Source organism: Neoarius graeffei, chromosome 21 (genome assembly GCF_027579695.1).
Source record: "Neoarius graeffei isolate fNeoGra1 chromosome 21, fNeoGra1.pri, whole genome shotgun sequence".
In the NCBI taxonomy this organism is placed as follows: Eukaryota; Metazoa; Chordata; class Actinopteri; order Siluriformes; family Ariidae; genus Neoarius; species Neoarius graeffei.
In genome coordinates this window covers 4,731,122-4,755,093 of record NC_083589.1, presented here as the reverse complement: position 1 = coordinate 4,755,093, position 23,972 = coordinate 4,731,122, and the positions used below count along the sequence as shown (strand labels likewise).

General features: G+C 43.2%; 2 protein-coding genes across 2 annotated transcripts in view; both read left to right on the top strand.

The window, feature by feature from the left end:
- The window catches only part of rps16 (ribosomal protein S16), a 457,927-nt gene that overhangs the window by 19,892 nt on the left and 414,063 nt on the right, over positions 1-23,972 (top strand). The window lies entirely within an intron of this gene.
- The window catches only part of ppfia2 (PTPRF interacting protein alpha 2), a 204,181-nt gene that overhangs the window by 98,341 nt on the left and 81,868 nt on the right, over positions 1-23,972 (top strand). The window contains exon 2 of the mRNA XM_060903793.1: positions 9,873-9,974. Within this exon, the coding sequence (XP_060759776.1) occupies positions 9,873-9,974 (102 nt within the window). The remainder of the gene's footprint in view (positions 1-9,872; positions 9,975-23,972) is intronic.

The window sequence follows — 23,972 nt, the reverse complement described above, 5'->3', positions numbered from 1 at the left end:
TTCTCCCCGTGTCCGCGTGGGTTTCCTCTGGGTGCTCTGGTTTCCCCCACAGTCCAAAGACATGCAGGTTAGGTTAACTGGTGACTCTAAATTGACCATAGGTGTGAATGTGAGTGTGAATGGTTGTCTGTGTCTATGTGTCAGCCCTGTGATGACCTGGCGACTTGTCCAGGGTGTAGATACCCCGCCTTTCGCCCATAGTCAGCTGGGATAGGCTCCAGCTTGCCTGCGACCCTGTAGACGGATAAAGTGGCTAGAGATAATGAGATGAGAATACATAACATGTCATAAGTCTGTATAGTAATCCTCAGTCACTGTTTTATCCTACTCAGTATGGTGGTGAATCTGGAGCCTATGCCAGGAACACTGGGCGTGAGGTGGGATGGGGTTCTTGTCCATCAGAGTACCATGTGTACAAGCACATGTTCACTTAACCACTATTTTTAACCACACTACCACAAAGAGGAGAACTGGCCAGTGTTTTTGAAGCAAATTTCTTCAGTCGCAAGCACGGACAGTCTATGGTCGCAAGTCTCGTCGTCAACGGAGCTCGAGCTCTTCTGAAAGTTCTTCTGAGAGACGGTTATTTGGACCATTCCAAATAGCGACCGGTAGAATTTTCTGTTCGTTTTTTCCTTACATGTTGCACACACAAGATTTGCACATAACCATAAATAATAATCTATTCTTCATAGTTCCTTGTGCTCTATTAAAATTCTAAATTAAATAAATGAAATTCAATGAAATATAGGAAACCCCCCCCCACACACACACACACAAAATGGTCTCACCCAGAGTGCACCCCAGGCTCCCGTCCAGTGGTGCAGTGTATGATGACAAAATCAACATATATTCAACATTGATCAAATGTTTCCTTCAACCATTACATTGATTCGAACACATTTTTTCAACTTTTTATTTTATCAGTGGTTGATTAATGGTTGATCCACCATCAGTGTTCAACTATAACTGTAAATCAACCATCTTGACCAAATATCAACATTGAAATAACATCATTTGCTATCTGGGAATATACGTATATATTTGGCCACATTTTAATAATTCAGTCCTTTGTTTTAAACATGCCTACTGTTTAATTACAATGAGGGAATGAATAGATATCATGGGGACAAATTAGTAAAATGTGGCCACGATGTGTATGCATATATATATTTTTTTCATGCGTGCTACATGATGGCAATCACTACACTACAGATCTACTGTGAATTCTGGAATGTGAACGTTTTGAGCAGTAGTGTTCTACCAGCCGTTTCAGTATTATATCTTCTCCAAGTTCACATGGGCCAAAAGAACTGATGAGCAGAACCAAAATTCATTTTTTTATGGTTACCCGGTACCTGGTATCCATCCATCCATTATCTGTAGCCGCTTTATCCTGTTCTACAGGGTCGCAGGCAAGCTGGAGCCTATTCCAGCTGCCTATGGGCGAGAGGCAGGGTACACCCTGGACAAGTTGCCAGGTCATCGCAGGGCTGACACATCAACACAGACAACCATTCACACCTACGGTCAATTTAGAGCCACCAATTAGCCTAACCTGCTTTGGACTGTGGGGGAAACCGGAGCAGCTGGAGGAAACCCACGCAGACAAGGGGAGAACATGCAAACTCCACACAGAAAGGCCCACGTTAGCCGCTGGGCTCGAACCCAGGACCTTCTTGCTGTGAGACGACAGTGCTAACCACTACACCACTGTGCTGCCCGGTACCTGGTATTTTGAGTTCAATTCTAATTTGGAACTGAACTTCATTTCCCAACCCTTGGTGTGGATGATGGGATGATGTTAGCATTTGTAGCTGCAGTGTTTATCATGGACATTATGCATTTAACATGAGTTAACATGAGTGCCTGTTCTATGCTTAGCTAGCTTGTTATAAGATACCCAAGACCAATCAAATTTCCTCCATCTCATCAGATTTCCTCAGGATCTTCCAAGATCTTGTACTATCAGTCATTGAATGAGGTTTGGAAAAAGAACTTTAAAAAAAGAAAAAAGTTAAAACTTTTATTAAAAGGTTCTTAAGTGTTTCTGGGTTAGACTCCAGATCCACTCCCATCCTGACCTGGATACTGAAGTGCTTCCTGAACATGAAATGATCTTTCTTCACAATAGTAACAGTTATTTCATTAAAGATCTAATAATTCCAAAAGTTCTTCAGGAAAAATGGCTCTACAATGACATCACTCCATTTTGGATGGCACCTTCATTTTGAAGAATGTTGTTTTAGGTTGTTTTCACACTTGTGAGGATGTGGGACTGTTTGCTCAGAGAGTTCAGTATGTTTTGTGAAGTATGAAAGCTTTTTGCAAGCCTGGAAGAGGTCCAGAGAACTAATTCCTGATCATCTTGTAAAGTGTGTTTCGGGATTGTTTCACCTGAACTATAGTGTGGTCCATATTATGTGTTAAAGCTTTCTGCTCTTAATCTCAGTGCTGCGCACCAAGCGATGTGATGAGTTCGACCTATCGAGTTACAAGCTTGACCTTCTGACACAAGATCAGTTCCTCGTTTGCAGGTATTCCTGCATTATGATGTTCCATGCATCCAGAAAGTGCTGTTCTTCCCCACTTAAGTGTTGGTACTAAAGGAAAATAACTAAAAACAACAAATAGATAAACCCAGTGTCTACCACTTTGCAAAACTACATGCACAAAAGTGACATTTTCTACCATCAAGCCATGGTTTGTAAGGAATATATTTCTATGTGATTGAGTCCTGCCCCAAGAATTGGTCCAGGGTGTGGTCTCAAGTACTCAGTTGCTTTATTCACTTAAGCATCCAACAACTGGTGTAATTACTTCAGATTCCTCTATCATGGTGTATCGTCACCCTTGTATCTCCAGAACAGCAGCTCGCTGGGAGCGGCTTGTTGAGTCGGTCTCATCTCTTACCTCCTTCCTCCTGTCTGCTTCCCGTCTGAATCCGTGTTGAACATGCTGCAATTACAGCGTATCTCTCTTTCTCTCCAACACCTCTCCAGCTCTCACCTCTCCCCTAATCAACACGTTTTAATTAGCACTCTGACTGTGCATGGATCCATGACGAGGGCATCTCATGGTTTAGACTGTCTGAGTGTGCACGTAATGCTAAATATTTATTTTCCCAAAATGTAAATGGCTTTATCTGCTTCCAACTTTAGCAACGTGTGAAGATGGTACAGCAATGGTGTAGCATTGATACAAGGGTTCTTTTATTCAGGAAGAACAGCAAGGATAGCGTTTAAAGTGGACTTTGAAGGGAAATCACTTTGGTTTATTTCTCTGGAGGTATTTCCATGCAGAACCTAACATGGAAAGAGTTCCACGTGAGATGCTAAGAACCTTAGGGGTTCCTTAAGAGGTACAGGGTTCTTTGGTTTGTCCTTCTGGAGGAACTGATAAAAGTTGCTTATCAGCTAACAGAGAACATTTAGGAAATATGCAAGTGAAGCACATATTTCTTGCGGTTGAAGTTAATAAGACAAAAAAAAACACACACACAAACCACACAGCTTGTCTTGTTATTGAGAAACCAAAAAAATGTTAACTCCTCGATCCAATAATGGTAACTTATGAGAATGGCCCATTAACCTTTTCACCACTGCAAACAGCTATTCCTGTGGAAGCCATGGCCTAACGCTTAGCTTTGGATCCAAAAGGTTGCCAGTTCAATTCCCTAGACCAGCAAGGTACCTAACTCCCAGGCTGCATCTGGGTATGTTGTACGTCGGTCTGGATAAGAGTGTCTGTTAAATGCCATTAATGTAATGCAATTCTGGTCTCGGGTGGCACGGTGGTGTAGTGGTTAGCGCTGTCGCCTCACAGCAAGAAGGTCCGGGTTCGAGCCCCGTGGCCGGCGAGGGCCTTTCTGTGCAGAATTTGCATGTTGTCCACGTGGGTTTCCTCCGGGTCCTCCAGTTTCCCCCACAGTCCAAAGACATGCAGGTTAGCTTAACTGGTGACTCTAAATTGACCGTAGGTGTGAATGTGAGTGTGAATGGTTGTCTGTGTCTATTGCCGTTTTTCCACTACCAACGCGGCTGAGTTGAGCTGAGCGGGGCTGTTGGAGTTGCATTTCGACTACAACCGCGCTGAACCGTGCTGGCTGGAAGTGGGTGGACACATTGGGTGGAGTTAGCGAAAGTGGGTGGGCGTCACGTGATGTCGTTAGGCGGCGCAAACAGTGACATCAGTGACCTTTTAAGCGGTAGTCTCACGACCCGGATAGTAAACAATAAACATGGAGGACATGGAGTCGTTAGTGTTGCTGGTCTTGGTGCTATGGCTTGTTGTCACCGACAACGCCAACAGATACTGGCAAGAGCGTATAGATGAGGCGAGGCGCATAAGGCTTCAGAAATTCTCGTAATTCGTAATTCTTCTTCTTCCGGGTTTACGGTGTTTACAGATCCCAGCGTGCTCGCGGGGCGTGTGAGGACACTCCTCCTCACCAATCAGTGCACAGGGGAGTGTCTGCTCACGCCCCTAGCCCCACTCGGCTCGGTTTGGCTGGCTTCAGCCCTACTCCAAAACCGTGTGAGTTTTGGGTGCTAAGCAGGGCTGAAGCGAGCTGAGTTGTGCTGCTCTAAGGTAGTCGAAACGCGAGCCGTGTCGGGCTGAAGTGAGCTGAAAAAGGGTAGTGGAAAAGGGCCATAAGTGTCAGCCCTGTGATGACCTGGCAACTTGTCCAGGGTGTACCCCGCCTTTTGCCCGTAGTCAGCTGGGATAGGCTCCAGCTTGCCTGCGACCCTGTGGAACAGGATAAAGCGGCTAGAGATAATGAGATGAGATGAGAATTCTGGTCTCATTGCAGTAGGGAAACCCCTTCTGGAAAAAGTTGTGAACTTGGTAATAAATCCCTGTGATTTGCAGCTAACAAATCAGAATTGAGAATCAACAGTGTACCACTTGTTAATAAACCAAAAATAAGCTCTATTTTTTAATTCAATCTTTTATTCTGGATAATTAAAAATTAACCGGTGGTATTAGTTGGAGTCCTCCTTGGATGCCTCTTGGAAAAGTTTTTACTCAACTCCATTAATAGTAATGTGTGTTGCATCAGCAGCACCCTCAACCCTACTGTAGCGTTTATTATTAAATAATATTAGGCTGTATTCTTATAGATTTTGGAACTATATTCCAGGCTTATTTAAAACTGTCAACAATTTTAGTCCTTGCAGTTCAAGCAGAACATGTATGTATCTGAAATAATATGTACTTTATACAGTATATCTGAAATAATGAACTCTTGACATCAGGTGAAGAAGGTGTTAATAATAAATCACCTGAATGGATTTCTCTGCCATGTTACCTACATCATGCCTGGGGAGAATGAGTGTACTGTGACCTTTGACCTGCTGTGAGGTCACAGTGTGAGACTGAAGGCTAAAACAGCAGAACTTTAATCCTCGATGGTTTAGATACTCTGCAGGTCTGTGAGACATTCTCCACATTATGCACTGCTCCATGCTCATAGGCCATGCATGATAAAGTTGTAAGCTGGATGTGTTTGTTTAGAACCCAGATTTTGGTCAGACTTCTGGAATGTTTTGTCTCTCTGGAGAAACCCCTAAAGATTCCCTACAACAGATTGTTTCTTTTTCAAATAAGATGCCAAGAGCCCCGTATCTATCTAACTCATTTATTCAAAGAAAGGAGGTGTAAGATGTCAGCTATTATCACTACAAGCAGACAGTTCTGGAGGTGGAGCTTGGACAGTTGGACATTTTGTTGTCACTTTGCACAAAAGATTTGTTCATTTTTATTCCATCTGTCTCCAACTATACAGTGTCCTTTTGCATTTTCTTCCCTTGCTGGTGGCATGAGTTAACAAGGTTGCTATGGGTTAGCGAGTATTAGTGTAGGCACAAGTGCAGAATGTCACAGTGAGCTGTTTTTGAGGAACTCAGATTTGTGGAACTTTTTTGGTGGCTTTATTGGATCCTGATTCAATAATGTCTCATAGTGTGTTGATATAATTGTGAAATTCAATCTAAATCTTGCAATACACATTGCAGCTACTCATCTCATCTCATCTCATCTCATTATCTCTAGCCGCTTTATCCTGTTCTACAGGGTCGCAGGCAAACTGGAGCCTATCCCAGCTGACTACAGGCAAAAGGCGGGGTACACCCTGGACAAGTCGCCAGGTCATCACAGGGCAACACATAGACAACCATTCACACTCACACCTACGGTCAATTTAGAGTCACCAGTTAACCTAACCTGCATGTCTTTGGGGGAAACTGGAGCACCCGGAGGAAACCCACGCGGACAACATGCAAACTCCACACAGAAAGGCCCTCGCCGGCCCCGGGGCTCGAACCCAGGACCTTCTTGCTGTGAGGCGACAGCGCTAACCACTACACCACCGTGCCACCCATTGCAGCTACTGATGTTCAGGAAATTTTCAAGAGAACATAAAAGCCCTTCTTTGGTGAGAGAGATTGTCTATTTGTAGACAATTCTCATGCTTAATTGCATATTCCTAGCTGATTCACCAAAGCTGAACTCAATCGAGATGTGCGTGATGTCACAAAATTTCAGTTTTGAGTTCTCAGTCTCAGTAAACACATCTTGGATGAGACTGGATTTCATTGAGTCATTTTGGGATGCAGCTAGACAATGTTCTTGCCACTCCTGGCTGGCTCGCCACAAGTTTAGCATATAGTGGTGGTGGTGATGAAGGAAGAAGTTAAATATTGATTAATTATTGCTTGAAGCTATTAGCATTGTTCCAAAGAATGGGCCAAAGAGGAAAAATCATGTGAAGGAACTAAAACTAAAAAGCAGGACAAGCTTATCCCTCTATCACCAACACTCTTGAGAGGACAAGAAGAAGAAGAAACCTTTATTTGTCACGTGCACACTTCAAGCACAGTGAAATTCATCCTCTGCATTTAACCTGTCTGAAGCAGTGAACACACGCGCGCACACACACACACACACACACAGAGAGAGCAGTGGGCAGCCACACTACAGCACCTGGGGAGCAGTCAGGGGTTCGGTACCTTGCTCAAGGGCACTTCAGCCCAAGGCCGCCCCACGCTAACCTAACTGCATGTCTTTGGACTGTGGGGGAAACCCACGCAGACACGGGGAGAACATGCAAACTCCACACAGAAAGGCCCCTGTCGGCCACTGGGCTTGAACCCAGAACCTTGACCACTGAGACTTTACAAAAGGTTTTTCATTTTTTATATAGCGCACAGTAAACAATGATCATCCATACAGGAAAACAGTTCAGCATCAAACCCAGGAAATATAAAAACATACAGATCTCAGAAACACAGCTTTGACTTAAAAGTGAAAGTAAATCCATGATAAGACCAAAGAAAAGGCAGGGTATAAATAGATGGACTAATTAACAGATAAACATAGAACAGGTGTACACAATAGGGCAACAGACCATTGACATGACGGGCAGAGATGGGACTAGAAAGAAAAAATTTGGTTGACAAAATATGAACTGATGCAGATGATGTGAAGGCAGGAATTTGAGAGCAGGAATTCATGACACATGCAAGCACAAACATTAACCCTAAACCATCCCATAGTGAACAAACGAGCAATACAGAGAGACACTGAACTTTCCAGTTGTAATAAATTACTGAGGATATTTTAGCACAAAAGTCTCTTCAGTAGCTGTGGTTTATGAGAAACTTTACAGCCCAAATCAACTTCCAACTTAACTTTATGTCTCTATAGTTCTGCATCGTCACTGCCTCGTCCCTCTTCTCTCTGTTATCATTTGCGACTGGGCTTTTGGATGTTAGGATTCTCATACACTCAGATCCCGGTCCAATTACTGAGCCACCATTAATCTAACTCCACAGTGTAGGTGGGATAAAATCAATATCTGTGTTATTGAGGTATGATAAACTCAACTCTTCCTTGTCCTCCTCATCCTGTCAGGGGATGCAGTGTTTTCCTTTGGCCTTGATCATCTTCTCATCTAACACTGCTCTATTAACTCCAAACAAACCATTTCAGTGGTAAAGTGTTGAGCTGGTGTTTATTTTTTAAATATAAAATCAATAGAGACAGTGCGTATAATGTAAAAAAAAAATTGTCATCAGTTAACAATCAGCTAACATGAGCAACTCCTGGCTGGTTCACCACATGTTACAAATCATCTACATAAGATCATCCTATACATTAACCCACAGAGGTGGTACCGTTTTTGGGCTGCCATAGAAGAAGATTGCTAGCCAGCTGTTCATTGTTGCTCCAGCAGTGGCCAGCAAACTGTAATCTTCTCTCCCGGATGGTTGCCGATATGGGGGGAATAAATCTGTATAGATTGGGTAGTGGGTGTACACCCCAATTTGGGTGGTCCACAATAGGAGCACTAAGGCGCCTCCTTCCCTCCACTAGCCTGGGAGTCCACTGTGGGAAGGTGGTAGTATTCCCTTAACCCCCCTGCCAGGGATACTGGCAAAACCATGAGGAGCAGCGTGGTGGATTTCTGGTGCATTACGAATGAGTTCTCATTGACCAAAGACTGCACGTGAAATTGACGTTGGGCAGATGATTTACGCTAAACAAAAAACAGCCAAGGTCTCCTAGTCGTGTTAGTTGATGTAGGCGTGATGTCCGCGGCTCCTTTTCTTCGCCACCGAAAGACTTATCACAAGTTACATTATAATTGAGAAAATATCATCCTGTAATTTAAGAATTAGAAATTAGAAATGGTATTTTTACTTTTTTTTTGTAAATATCAGACATGAAAGTGTCCGTTTCATCTCCTCATTCTCTGATCCCCACACTCACATGCATACATAATGCATTACTGCAGATTCAGTCCAGTATGGTATATATATGCATCATCTTAATGACTTTGGGTCATTTATTATGCTTTTTGTGAGTTTCCTATTTATCCTAATTTAAGAGGACATACAGTGATTGCTGTAAGCAGTCCCACTAACATGGTGCAGGGATATTCAGATAAAATGAAGGTACAGTATATAAAATGTTGCTTCTAAAGACCAGATAAACAATTAGCATGACTGAACGGTGACAACCATTACCTTTTAATGCTTCACCACTATGTATTAGTAAATGGTTATAAATAGGATAAATGGGAGTGGTTATGTTTAATTTCATAGTGGAGCTTCATGTTCACAGTTTGACCCGTGCCCTGGACTTTGAACAGAACCCAGAAACTGAAAACACACTTTTCTGTCCTAACATCAAGTATTACAACGTTTTCGTATCACATTATCGATAAATTGTCACAGATCCCGGCTCCAGTTCAGACTACTTGCTTTATTTTGATTTTTTTTTTTGCTAATATGTTAATGCCTGGGCGGCATGGTGGTGTAGTGGTTAGCGCTGTCGCCTAACAGCAAGAAGGTCCGGGTTCAAGTCCCGTGGCCGGCGAGGGCCTTTCTGTGCAGAGTTTGCATGTTGTCCGCGTGGGTTTCCTCCGGGTGCTCCGGTTTCCCCCACAGTCCAAAGACATGCAGGTTAGGTTAACTGGTGACTCTAAATTGAGCGTAGGTGTGAATGTGAGTGTGAATGGTTGTCTGTGTCTATGTGTCAGCCCTGTGATGACCTGGCGACTTGTCCAGGGTGTACCCCGCCTTTCGCCCATAGTCAGCTGGGATAGGCTCCAGCTCGCCTGCGACCCTGTAGAACAGGATAAAGCGGCTACAGATAATGAGATGAGATGTTAATGCCTACCTTAATGAGTGGTACAGCTACATGAAGACAAAGCATAAAGCGAATGTATATGAGCCTAATTAAAATGTGCTGAAGTGTGTGTATAAAAGTATAAAAGTGTGTGTATATGTTTCTGAGTTAGCATTAGGACATCATCTTGCTCAAAACAATTAGCACGATGCTAATCTGGTGTTTTTTGTGATCTGCAGGAGTTTGCAGCCCTGACGAAAGAACTGAATGCTTGTCGAGAACAGCTGCTAGAGAAAGAAGAGGAGATTTCGGAGCTCAAGGCCGAGAGGAACAACACCAGGGTGAGTGGATGAACTTCTTCATTGTTAGCTTATAAACAGTAACTAATTAGCTGAGGGAGAAATTAGCATGGTTAATGTGAGTGTAAGTTGCAAAATCAAGGTCGTCTTACTAGCAGCCTAGCACTGAGAACAAGGGGTTCAACTGTCCGGCTAGCTCAAGCTGATCCCTGACCTAAACTACACTATATGGCCAAAAGTACATGGATACCTTACCATCATACTCATTGTTACTCACCCTGAGTAACACCTCATTGTTACTAAATGAGCAGAGCTTTATTTAGTAAACTGTTGTTAGTGAGGCTCTATTAGTCCCCCTTTGCTGTTATAATAAGCTCCATTCTTCTCTTCTGAGAAGGCTTTCCGCTAGATTTGGGGCGTAGCTGTGGGGATTTGTGTTCATTCAGTTCAGCTACAAGAGCATTAGTGAGATCAGGATGTTGAGGAGGCTCTAGGTCCAGTTCATCCCAAAGGTGTTCAGTGGGGTTAAGTTCAGTCAGGGCTCTGTGCAGGACACTCGAGTTCTTTCACATCAACCTTCACACACCACGTCTTCATGAAGCTCACTTTGTGGACAGGAGCACCGTCATGCTGGAACAGGTTTGGACTTCTTAGTTCCAGTGAAGGGAAAATGTAACGCTACAACGTACAACCCCGATTCCAAAAAAGTTGGGACAAAGTACAAATTGTAAATAAAAACGGAATGCAATGATGTGGAAATTTCAAAATTCCATATTTTATTCAGAATAGAACATAGATGACATATCAAATGTTTAAACTGAGAAAATGTATCATTTAAAGAGAAAAATTAGGTGATTTTAAATTTCATGGCAACAACACATCTCAAAAAAGTTGGGACAAGGCCATGTTTCCCACTGTGAGACATCCCCTTTTCTCTTTACAACAGTCTGTAAATGTCTGGGGACTGAGGAGACAAGTTGCTCAAGTTTAGGGATAGGAATGTTAACCCATTCTTGTCTAATGTAGGATTCTAGTTGCTCAACTGTCTTAGGTCTTTTTTGTCGTATCTTCCGTTTTATGATGCGCCAAATGTTTTCTATGGGTGAAAGATCTGGACTGCAGGCTGGCCAGTTCAGTACCCGGACCCTTCTTCTACGCAGCCATGATGCTGTAATTGATGCAGTATGTGGTTTGGCATTGTCATGTTGGAAAATGCAAGGTCTTCCCTGAAAGAGACGTCGTCTGGATGGGAGCATATGTTGCTCTAGAACCTGGATATACCTTTCAGCATTGATGGTGTCTTTCCAGATGTGTAAGCTGCCCATGCCACACGCACTAATGCAACCCCATACCATCAGAGATGCAGGCTTCTGAACTGAGCGCTGGTAACAACTCGGGTCGTCCTTCTCCTCTTTAGTCCGAATGACACGGCGTCCCTGATTTTCATAAAGAACTTCAAATTTTGATTCGTCTGACCACAGAACAGTTTTCCACTTTGCCACAGTCCATTTTAAATGAGCCTTGGCCCAGAGAAGACGTCTGCGCTTCTGGATCATGTTTAGATACGGCTTCTTCTTTGAAATATAGAGTTTTAGCTGGCGACGGTGGATGGCACGGTGAATTGTGTTCACAGATAATGTTCTCTGGAAATATTCCTGAGCCCATTTTGTGATTTCCAATACAGAAGCATGCCTGTATGTGATGCAGTGCCATCTAAGGGCCCGAAGATCACGGGCACCCAGTATGGTTTTCCGGCCTTGACCCTTACGCACAGAGATTCTTCCAGATTCTCTGAATCTTTTGATGATATTATGCACTGTAGATGTTGATATGTTCAAACTCTTTGCAATTTTACACTGTCGAACTCCTTTCTGATATTGCTCCACTATTTGTCGGCGCAGAATTAGGGGGATTGGTGATCCTCTTCCCATCTTTACTTCTGAGAGCCGCTGCCACTCCAAGATGCTCTTTTTATACCCAGTCATGTTAATGACCTATTGCCAATTGACCTAATGAGTTGCAATTTGGTCCTCCAGCTGTTCCTTTTTTGTACCTTTAACTTTTCCAGCCTCTTATTGCCCCTGTCCCAACTTTTTTGAGATGTGTTGCTGTCATGAAATTTCAAATGAGCCAATATTTGGCATGAAATTTCAAAATGTCTCACTTTCGACATTTGATATGTTGTCTATGTTCTATTGTGAATACAATATCAGTTTTTGAGATTTGTAAATTATTGCATTCCATTTTTATTTACAATTTGTACTTTATCCCAACTTTTTTGGAATCGGGGTTGTACAAACACATTCTATACAATTGTGTGCTTCTAACAGTTTGGAGAAGAACCACATATAGGTGTGATGGTCCACATATGTTTACACATATAGTGTAGCTCTTTATCACTGTGGCTAGGGGGTTAAACTACCCATAAAGTACTGCACTAGCTGTGGGGGCAGAAACTGCTGTCTGATTGGTTGTAGTGATATCATCAGAGGAGGGGAACTTTGCTGGAATTTCGGGTTCTGATTGATTAGAGTGGCATTTTGGAGGACAGGATCTTTGGTCTGATTTTGCACAATGGTAGGAGAAAAGTGTGGTCTAATTGTTATAGACAGAGATACTCTTAGAGGTGAGATTTCAATCTTGGCAGTTTTCCTGTTGATTAAAATGTAACAGATAACTAGCTTCAGCTTGGGTCATGTATATCATCACTGTGAGCCAATGGTATCAGTTCTCTGACATCCAACATTCTTCTAACGTCTACAACAGTTATTCTTGTGGTAGAGCAGAGTTTTTAGGCTTGAGTGTAGCCTTGATGGTAGAGATTCCTAATATGGTTATTGAGTTTGGTTATTTTTAACTATGTTTGTTTATTATACCATGAGCTGGCTTAGTGGTTAGTATGTCTGCCTCTCAACCAGGAGATTGTGAGTTCTACTCATGGCTGGGTCATATCTAAGACTGTTATCAAAATGGTACTTATTGCTATCTGGTGAGGCCACAATACAGATGTGAGTAGGGAGTCAAACTTTCGCGGTTACCAGAGGACCGGCCCCCTACTGTAACCCTAACTATGTAATAGGAGAGAGGCCAAGGACTATAGAAACGGAGATTGGTGCCGCTCGATGCGCTAAGTACCTGGGATGGGAGACTGCCTGGGAAGATCAGGTCCTGGCATGGGAGGGGCTTTGACTTTTTATATTTATTAGGCTACAATTTTGTGCTTATGTGGTCGCTAGACGACAGAGCGCAGAGCTGCCAGAAATGTATTTCATGTGTCGCACGACCTCCAACTGTCACTTGTCTGACAAAACAATGATTATTTCTTTTTAGGACTTGGCAGGTGGTGTCATAATTTGCTAGTCTATGGATAAGATGTTAATCGGTGTTGTAGTCAAGTCACTAAACCTCAAGTCTGAGTCCAGTCTTGAATCCCCAGTGTTCAAGTCCAAGTCATTAAAGAAAATTTCGAGTCGAGTCCAAGTCAAGTCCGAGAACAAGACTCCAACCGCACCATTTGATGGTGGCTATTGCTGCCTTTATGTGAAACCATCTCTGCTACTGTGTTGGACTAATGTTACTGCTTGACTGCCCCATTTTTGTTAATAGGCTACAGATAAAAAGCTTGTTCATCGCTCAGCAAGCCCCCCCCCCCATGAACAGGGCAAATAACATAGCATCACTTACTTCTCTGGGTGTAGGCTTGCCAAATAACAATTGAAGTTCGAGGTTGCCCCCGGCGTCCCCTCGATAGTTCTTCTACATATGGAAAACATAGCAATGCATTTTTCCCACTGCACAAGAAGTTTGTATAAGCAAAGCGGACAATCCTAGGGGCGTTCTCTCCAGGCATTTTAGCGCCAATAACGTTAGTTTGTTCCTGAACATGACGTATGAACAGATGAATGTGCATTCTCTTGCACAAAATTAGTATAAAAATTAATGTAGATATGAATATCTTACGCCAAATTATTATGGCATGTTACAAGAAATAAAGAAAAAATCTGAGTCCTCGTCTCCAATGTACGAGTCTGAATGCAGTTAATGCACGAGTCCAAGTCCAAGTCAAGTCACAAGTTCTTAAAGTTAGGGCACGAGTCAAGTCCTGGACTTGAGTACTACAGGCCTGATATTAATCAAAGCACCTTACCTTACCTTGTACCTTGATCAGGTCTTCATTCATCCATAAACAAGTCTGCCTGCTCACGCTCAACCAAAAAACGTTTGGCGACTTGCAGGAGGTGGCACCAGTTCGAGCGGTCTAGCACGCAGTTTCCCCATAGAGAAATTGCAGCCTGTGAAAGACTCTAGGTCTTTCTCTAAGGTCTTGATTAGGCCCAGTCTTAGATGTCTGACCCCTTGGAAGCCATGTGCAGGCACCCAATTCAAGAGAAACTTGGGAAGTCTGCCCTCAGACATCCTCACTACATGTCCAAAGTAGAGAAGGTGGGTGTAGCTTATCATGATGTCAAGGCTACAGCAGCCAGGTTCCAAAGGTTGTTATTGCTGGGGCGGCTTAGAGGATGAGCTCTCTAAGTCTTACAAAATACACCCACGGCTTGTGCAAGTTAGAGCCTCTAACAACCATAGTCGCTGGTCTGCCAGTCTCTTGCACCACCCCCAGTGGCTAACAACCTGTGTTTTCTCTCCCCCCCCCAAAAAAAAAAAATCTGTCCCTCTGAGTTACATGTCGATCCTAGGATCGAGATGCTCACCTCTTCTGCTCCTCAGACCTGCCTGATCCATCCTGGTGCCCTGTGTCTGGTTGGAGTCTCATCGCATCACTCTTGTGGAAGACGGCCCCATATGGACAGTTGAAAGTCATACCTGGAGGACGCTCTGGACACTTACAGTAATGCTTTTATGGCTGAGGACTACAGTTGACTTGCTAACTTTAGGACTGCAGTTGTCATGAACAGTTTTGCACTCAAGTTTCCATCAGTGAAGAGTTTATAACATCAACGAAACTGACTTCATGTTAAAACTGTTAATGTTATAGTCATGCTGTCTGTCGACGCCCAAATGAGGATGGGTTCCCTTTTGAGTCTGGTTCCTCTCGAGGTTTCTTCCTCATGTCGTCTGAGGGAGTTTTTCCTTGCCACCATCGCCACAGGCTTGCTCATTGGGGATAGATGAGGGATAAAATTAGCTCATGTTTTAAGTCATTCAAATTCTGTAAAGCTGCTTTGCGACAATGTTTATTGTTAAATACACTATACAAATAAACTTGACTTTACTAGATACCTTGGAACCCTGGCCCTCCTGGATGGGGGTTATGCGCAGGGGTAGCTTCCCTGCTATGTGAAACTACTATAGCTACAGAAACTCACAACAGAGGTAGTTTAATTATTATGAAGCCGATTGCTTTTACAAAATAGAAGTTTGTTCAGAGTACTGAGCCACTTCTCCTATACGATTCCATTCAGACAGAACAGCCTGCCTGTGGTATCCCGACTATGACCCCACTTCTGTCACATGTTTACGTTTGAAGATTGGAACCTCCACTCTTAGAGTATCTCTGTTAGAAGCTCTGTGGGGCAGGATTCTTGGTCTGATTGGTCACAATGGTGTTGTGGGTGAGAACAGGGGTCTGATTGTTACAGTTGTGTTTTGGGTATGAAATATGAAACAACACGGCTAATATATCGAATTTTAACCAAAGATTTATTGCTGTTAAGTTCAGTCATAGGCTGCAACATGATACAGGGATATAAAGAGTTGACAGGATCTCTGCTGAAAAGACTAAAATGCATTTCACTAGTTACAGAGTGACATTATCTGTGAAAGCAGCAGGACATAACATCTTGTAATGATGGTTTCGGTTTGGAGGTGTGATTAAAATGCCCACGCTGTCTCCGAGATGCCTGAACTCACCTCGGGCTCAACAGAGAGACAGCGTGAGAGAGAATGTGTTCTCACCTCATTCTCACCTCCAGGCCTGCATGGTTCCCCTCAGGGCTTGGGTGAGTCAAGCGCACTAACATTCCTGCCACAATTCAATAAAACCCTGGTTCCCTCTACAGCCAAGTGCTCACCAATAAAATCCAGGACATATCTGAAAAGTCTCATGATCCCAGAGCTGTAAAGAGGAGACGGAGTGTTAATAAGTCCAGACAGAGGAGAGAAGGTGTTACTTTAACGAGCTGAGTGCTTAATCACAAGGAGATGGGGCAGCATTCCTGTAATGAGAAAAAAAACATTATAAAGCACACTTACGCTGATTATGCTAACACTCGAGTTCTAATCGCTAGCAGGTGTGGTGTTTCATAATTAATCACAAACTGTTTTGTTAACATTAGCATGGACCACATGTAATCATTGATACACACGCTAGTTGATTTATTAACCAAATGAAAATGAAAGTAAACTGCAAATGTTTTTCTTATTGCTGATTCAACGTGTCATTTACCTCAAATATAGTCTTGTAGCCAAGATATTAGCCTGGAGGTATGAGGTTAACATGGCTAACAAGTACAGCACCACCACTGTGCAAACTCAACACCATCGTTCAGAGTTAGACAGGAGTCAAGTCAAGTCAAGTCAAGTGCTCTTAACAACAGACATTGCCACAAAGCAGCTTTACAGAAAATTACAGACTTTAAACATGAGCTAATTTTATCCCTAATAAATATATTTATCCCTGATGAGCAAGCCTGAGGTGACAGTGGTGAGGAAAAACTCCCTCAGACGACACGAGGAAGAAACCTCGAGAGGAACCAGACTCTAAAGGGAACCCATCCTCATCTGGGTGATAACAGATAGCGTGATTATAAATAACTCACTTCTATAACAGTGTCCTATAGAGTCACAAAGTACAACTGTGTAACCAGGAAATTCCTTATTGTTTTAACACGAAGTCTGTTTTGTTGACGTTAACCATCAACTGTTCAGTGATGGAGACTTGAGTGCAAAACTGTTCATGACAACAGCAGTCCGAAAGTTATCATGGTGATTGTAGTCCTAAACCATCGTAGCAAAAGTGTAAGTGTCCAGAGCGTCTTCCAAGTGTATCTTTCAACTGTCCATATGGGGCCGTCCTCTACAAGAGCAATGTCAAGTCAAGTCAACTTTATTGTCAAATATGCTATACATGCTCGACATACAGCACAGATGAAATATCAGTCCTCTCTGACCCACGGTGCAAACAGGCAATGCAATAAATAAAAATAGAATAATTGAAAAAAACAAACAATATAAACAGTATAAAACATTCTAGATAGGAACTAGACATAGACTAAACACTCAAACAATATAAACAGTATAAATAAACAGTATAAACACTAGATAAAACAAGACATAGACTAAACACTCAGACAATATAAACAGTGTAAACACTAGATAAAACAAGACATAGACTAAATACTCAAACACGGGCGGCATGGTGGTGTAGTGGTTAGCGCTGTCGCCTCACAGCAAGAAGGTACCGGGTTCGAACCTCACGGCCGACAGGGGCCTTTCTGTGCGGAGTTTGCATGTTCTCCCCGTGTCCGCGTGGGTTTCCTCCGGGTGCTCCGGTTTCACCCACAGTTTAAAGACATGCAAATTCGGTACAATGGGGCCACTGTAATTGGCGCAAGCTGTTGTGGTTTCCCATGCCATGATGTATGTACATATATATAGATCTTCCTATGGCAAAAGCTAAATAAACAGTGTAAACACTAGATAAGAACTACACACAGACTAAACACTCAAACAGACAATATAAACAGTATAAACACTAGATATGAACTAGACGTAGACTAAACACTCATATACACACACACACACACACACAAATTGGTTCAAATAACCAAACAGTCAAGGGCACTTGAGGTATAGCAGGTAAACATGAAATAAGCAGTATAAGCAAACTAGCAGCTGTTAAGATGAGGTAGTGCGGAATAGTGCAAATGAGCGAGGTAAAGTGAGATGTGCGGTCCCTGAGTTCAATGAACGATGAGATATATGTGTGTGTGTGTGTGTGTGTGTGTGTTGGGGGGGGGACTGTGAGGATGACATGTCAGATGCTGAAGGGGGGGCAGGGGGGTGTGCGAGCAGAATCTGTGGCAGGGGGCAGAGGAGGGGCAGAACAGGGAGGGAGTTGAGCCTCCTGACCACCTGGTGAAAGAAACTGTTCTTGAGCCTGCTGGTTTTGGCCCGGAGACTCCGCAGTCTCCTCCCCGACGGCAGCAGGCTGAAGAGGCTGTGAGATGGGTGGGTGGGGTCACCTGCAATCCTGATGGCTTTGCGGATGAGGCAGGAGTTATAAATATCCATTAGAGAAGGGAGAGAGACACCAATGATCCTCTCAGCTGCTCTCACGATGCGCTGCAGAGACTTGCAGCAGGACACGGTGCAGGCGCCGTACCACACGGTGATGCAGCTGGTCAGAATGTTCTCGATGGTGCCTCTGTAGAAAGTGTGCATGATGGGGGCCGGGACTCTTGCTCTCCTCAGTTTGCGGAGGAAGTACAGACGCTGTAATGTGATGAGACTCCTGCCAGACGTAGGGCATCAGGATGGGTCAGGCAGGTCCGAGGAGCAGAAAAGGTCAGCATCACTGGTGTCTCAGGAGTGACATGTACCGTAACTCAACAGAGAGAGAGAGAGAGAGAGAAAATAGGTTGTTAAGTTTACCTAGTGTCACCTAATGGTTACGAACAGTAGACATTTGGCACTGAGTGCAAGTAGGGACTCCATCAAGACTAACTATAACAGCATAACCAAAAGGGAGAGCCAGAAGGTAACGCAAACATGAGGGAGCCCCGGGACATAAAGCAGGGAACATGCTGTGACTATGGATCATATTTTTAGAGAACTGAACTGCAGGACTCCAGGAGCCCGGCTGCCGTCATCGACCTCTGTGCACTCTCCTGAGCTTTAAAATTATACAAATATACAATTTTTTATGCATACTGGTGTAGGTTATTATTTCCTGTTTCGGATGCCTGTGACGTCAGATTAGAAACTTCATTAATGAGAACTGTCAGCTGCTTTCTAAGCAGTTCGCCGAATGACCGAAAGCATCGAAACAATTAAACGGAAGAGAGACACAAAAGTGAACCTCAAACACACAAATGCAACACCGTTAAAAGAAAGAAGGAAAAAGCTGTGTTGAGAAGCAGTAGCAGTAATGTGCACAGCGTGCTCTCAAACCAAAACTGAACGGTTTTTTCCAGATGTCGGCACAGTTAATAATAATAAAGTTAAATTTATATAGCGCCTTTCAAAAAACCCAAGGACGCTTTACAATTATAAACAAGGAAAGAAAACAAATAAAAAAATAATAAAAAATAAATAAATAGAAAATAAAAAGTCCACCAAGTAGGGGTCAAGATGTAATTCCCATGGTGTAGCAGCCACAGTCCCACCAAAAGGCGCACGAAAACAAGTCCCACATCTCCAGCACCGCTGCCGTGACGCCGTCAGCAACATCGCTCGAACACCAAGCCGTGGATCCACGCAGCGAGCAGAGAAGCTCCGCCACGCAGAGCGCTGGTGTGTCCCAAACCGCCTGCACAGCCGCCGTGACACCATCGAACAACATCGCTCGGAACACCACGCCAAGCGTTAAAGCGCAGAGCGCTGGACAACCATGATGTAAAATGAGCAACGAGCCCACTGCAGTCCACAGCTGGGAGCGCAGGCATCACCCACGGCGAACCAAGGCCTGGAGGGAACCGACGCCCAAAACTGGGTCCGGAGCTACACCACAACCGGCGGACAAAACACTCAAACAAACATCAAACTACACAAAAACACACAGAAAAAAAAAAGAAAAAGAAAAAAAATAAAGCTCTGGTGAGAAGCGGCAGCCAGAACGCGCACGACGTACTCTCAACCGGAAACGGAAAAAGTTGTTTTAATTATATTGTCTTCATTATTATTGTCTTCAGTTGTCTTCATTATACTTCTGCTGTACTTCTTAGCTTTGTATCTTCATAACTTTCTTCATGCTTTCTTGAGTCTGTGGAAGGAATTTCCTTTTCAGGAGAGTCCGATTACTTCTGGCTTGAAAAATCTTCATTTCGAGTCGTAGATAATGTTAATATAACAGCTTACGCAAACTGTATGTACTGTAGACCACTGTTTTCCCTTTACTGGAAATCAGATTTTCTGTCACAGTTGATTGACGTGCCGAGCCGACTTTCAGGAAACTTAATTTGTTAAGCTACAGAAAAATGTAAAACAGTTTTTTAGTGAGTCAAGCTAGACAGCTGTAACATCAAAAAAAAAAAAAAGTATGATATTGACAAAAAAATGTGACAAGAGTACAAATCAGGACTCTTCACGAGTTCGACAGATTGGTTAATATCACTGGATACAATAAGGCAGCCTAGGTAGATTAAATTAGCATAAATACGGCTAATACAGCTAATTAGCAGCAGCACTGTATCATACTTCACTCAGTTCTTGGCATAAATTAAGTCTCTGTATTCCAGACGACCAACAAAGCACTTCCTCAAAGCACTTGCTGTTTTCACTTTCGCAGGTCGTGACAGTGCAAGACAGATGGCTGCAAGATATTTAACGAGTCACATATCGTCATATCGTCCTGGCACAAAAATCTGCACCTCACAACCTCTTTTAGTTACCCTTCGTTTGAACATGTATTATGATGGTAGCTGTAATCGATTGTTAGCTGCACTGACACGCCTGCTCTGAAGATGAAGATGAGGAGCAGATGGAGAGGCGACTGTAGGATGAGCCCTCAGACATTGTGGACAATCCAGAACATGTTGTTTTGTTTTTCTGTGGTTGAACACTGTTGTTGTACACTCCTCCTGTTCTCCCTCGCTAAACCTTCTCCCAGCAGTATGACGTAAAACATCAACATTACACATATACCAAGTGGACTTCTGAGCTTAAGAGATTTGATATTCCATAATCAGCATAACAAACTGGAAAATGAAGTAAGAAAGCATTCAGAACATTAAAAGTATATAATTATGACCGATAAAAATATCTTGAAATGAGCTTTCAAATTATTTCTATCTTTGCAGATTATAAATCTGTGAAAAAATGACTGTGACTGTAGTATGTGGAATTAACTAGAAATACTGGAAAAATATAAAACAAATAATAAGGATGCAGTTTATTGTTTTTCCCTGTGCTATAATTCCCCACATTATTATTATTATATTTATCTTAATTACATATTTATTTTATTTTTTAAAATGTGCTATATGTAAGAATTTGGTCACATGTTGAATTCATACTCCAAACAAATAGGGCACAGTATATCACCAGAGAGTTGTGTTGTCCACCCCAAGATTCAAGATTCAAGATGTTTGTCATATACACAATAACAGACACAGCAGTTTATTACTGGGTAATGAAATTCTTATTTTGCAACTACCCGACCAAAACTATGCTTACTAATATAAAAAGAAATATATATAACTGCTAAGTGAATGTCTCAGGCAGCAGAACCCTGATGAGAGTGCAGAGGAGGAGGAGGAACAGACAACCTGGAGAGACAAACCCCTACATGGCATGTACCACCGTCAGATAGAGGAAGTGGCTGATATCAAGAAATCCTACCAGTGGCTGGATAATGCAGGACTGACAGACAGCACAGAGGCACTAATCATGGCAGCACAAGAACAGGCCATAAGCACAAGAGTCATAGAGGCCAGGATCTACCAGAGTAGATCAGACCCAAGATGCAGACTGTGCAAAGAAGCCCCTGAAACAGTCCAGCACATAGTAGCAGGGTGTAAGATGCTAGCTGGATCAGCGTACATGGAGAGGCACAACCAAGTGGCTGGGATAATATACAGGAACATCTGCAACCAGTATGGAATAGAAGTACCCAAGTCCCAATGGGCCATACCACAGAAGGTGGCTGAGAACAACAGGGCCAAGGTTCTGTGGGACTTCAGCTTCCAGACTGACAAACAGATCCTGGCTAACCAACCGGACATAGTGGTGGTGGACAAAGAGCAGAAGAGGGTGGTGGTGATAGATGTGGCGATCCCAGCTGACGCCAACATCAGGAAGAAGGAACATGAGAAACTTGAGAAGTATCAAGGGTTGAAAGAGCAGCTGGAACGGATGTGGAAGGTCAAGGGTTGCGTGGTCCCTGTGGTAGTGGGGGCACTTGGGGCAGTAACCCCCAAACTGGGAGAGTGGCTCCAGCAAATCCCAGGAACAACATCTGAAGCCTCAGTCCAGAAGAGCGCAGTCCTAGGAACATCGAAGATACTGTGCAGAACCCTCAAACTCCCAGGCCTCTGGTAGAGGACCCGAGCTTGAGGATGACATGGATACCACCCCCCACCCCCCGCCGGGGGTGAGAAGGAGATTTTTATATATATAAAATACGAAATATAAAATATAAAGTGCATATGCAATGCAAAATATAAAAGTAGAATGAAAAATAAACGAAAATAATGTTTCTACAAATCTTTCTTTGACACAACCTTAGCTAAGCTCCTGAGATACTAAAATACTGATTTAGTTAGAGCTTTAATGAGGTCAGGCGACAGTGGTGTAGTGGTTAGCACTGTTGCCTCACAGCAAGAAGGTCCGGGTTCGAGCCCCGTGGCCGGCGAGGGCCTTTGTGTGCGGAGTTTGCATGTTCTCCCCGTGTCCACGTGGGTTTCCTCCGGGTGCTCCGGTTTCCCCCACAGTCCAAAGACATGCAGGTTAGGTTAACTGGTGACTCTAAATTGACCGTAGGTGTGAATGGTTGTGTGTCTCTGTGCCATCCCTGCTATGACCTGTAGACTTGTCCAGGGTGTACGCTGCCTCTTACCCATAGTCAGCTGGGATAGGCTCCAGCTTGCCTGTGACCCTGTACAGGATAAGCGGCTACAGATAATGGATGGATCAATGAGGTCAGTGAAACTGAGATCCCCACCAAGAGTTTCGGACATGGGTTGTAGTGTTTATTGGCCCAGGTTCCAGGTAGGCAGTAAATTGCAATCTTCTTTCTTTGGTCCCAGACAGAACTATCTCCATCTTGTCTTTATTGAACTGATGGAAACTAAGTTGCATCATCCAGCCATTTACTTTTTCAAGAAATAAATACAATGAGTCTGTGGGACTGAAGTTATTTGGTGAAAGAGAGAGATGGATTTGAGTGTCGTCTTCATAGCTATAAGAAGCCACCTTGCACTCTTGGAGAATTTGGCCAAGACAAAGCATGTCCAGGTTGAATAAAAGGGGTCCATGAATGGATCCTTGAGGAACTCCATACAGCATGGACGATAGAGATGAATTAATCCCTGCCTTCTCAGTACATCCTGAACCATCTGAGGACTGTTCCTGAGAGCCCGACCCAATTTTGTAACGTGTCTAGCGGTATTTTATGATCTACAATGTCACAGGCTGTGCTGAAATCTCACAGTACCAAGCCCTGAGTCTGTATTCAGATGAAATTCTTTGAATACCTTTATGAGAGCTGTTTCAGTGCTATGATGTTAACGGAGGCCTGAATGAAAGTCGTCAAAGTCATTGAAGCTCAAGAAATTACTGATTTTAATTGAAAAATACTTTTTTGATAACCTTGCTGATGAATGGGGGATTTGAACTAGACCTATAACTGTTTAAGAGGCTGTGGAAGCATCCAGGGTTCTCTTTGTCAGGAGGGGTTTGATAACAGCAGCCTGAGAGAAGGGAGCTGTTCACAAGAGCAGAAACTCAAATGCTAAACAACTGAAAACACCTTTTAAAAAGCTTGTGGTCAGAGACAGCCATTTTGAAGATGCAGCACTACTTCTTTAAAGGATATGGGACATGAAACATAAATGCACGCTATATCAGTTTCTTTCCATTAAAAATATGAATTAATTGCATCAACAAATACAAAATCATCTATTAAATTCAGCAAAATCGTTATATTCGTGATGATTATATGGCATTTCTGCTCGACTTCCGATATGCATTTTTTGCAACCGGAAGAGCCGCTGTCACGTGATCATACGTCACAAAAACTTTCGGGCACAGCACAAGCGGGTAGATGAATGGAGAAGTGGATGACAAGAAAATTGTTTTTATAGTCTTTAAAGTACATTGGACATCATACATTGGACATCATGGTGTCTTGTGCTGCTTATG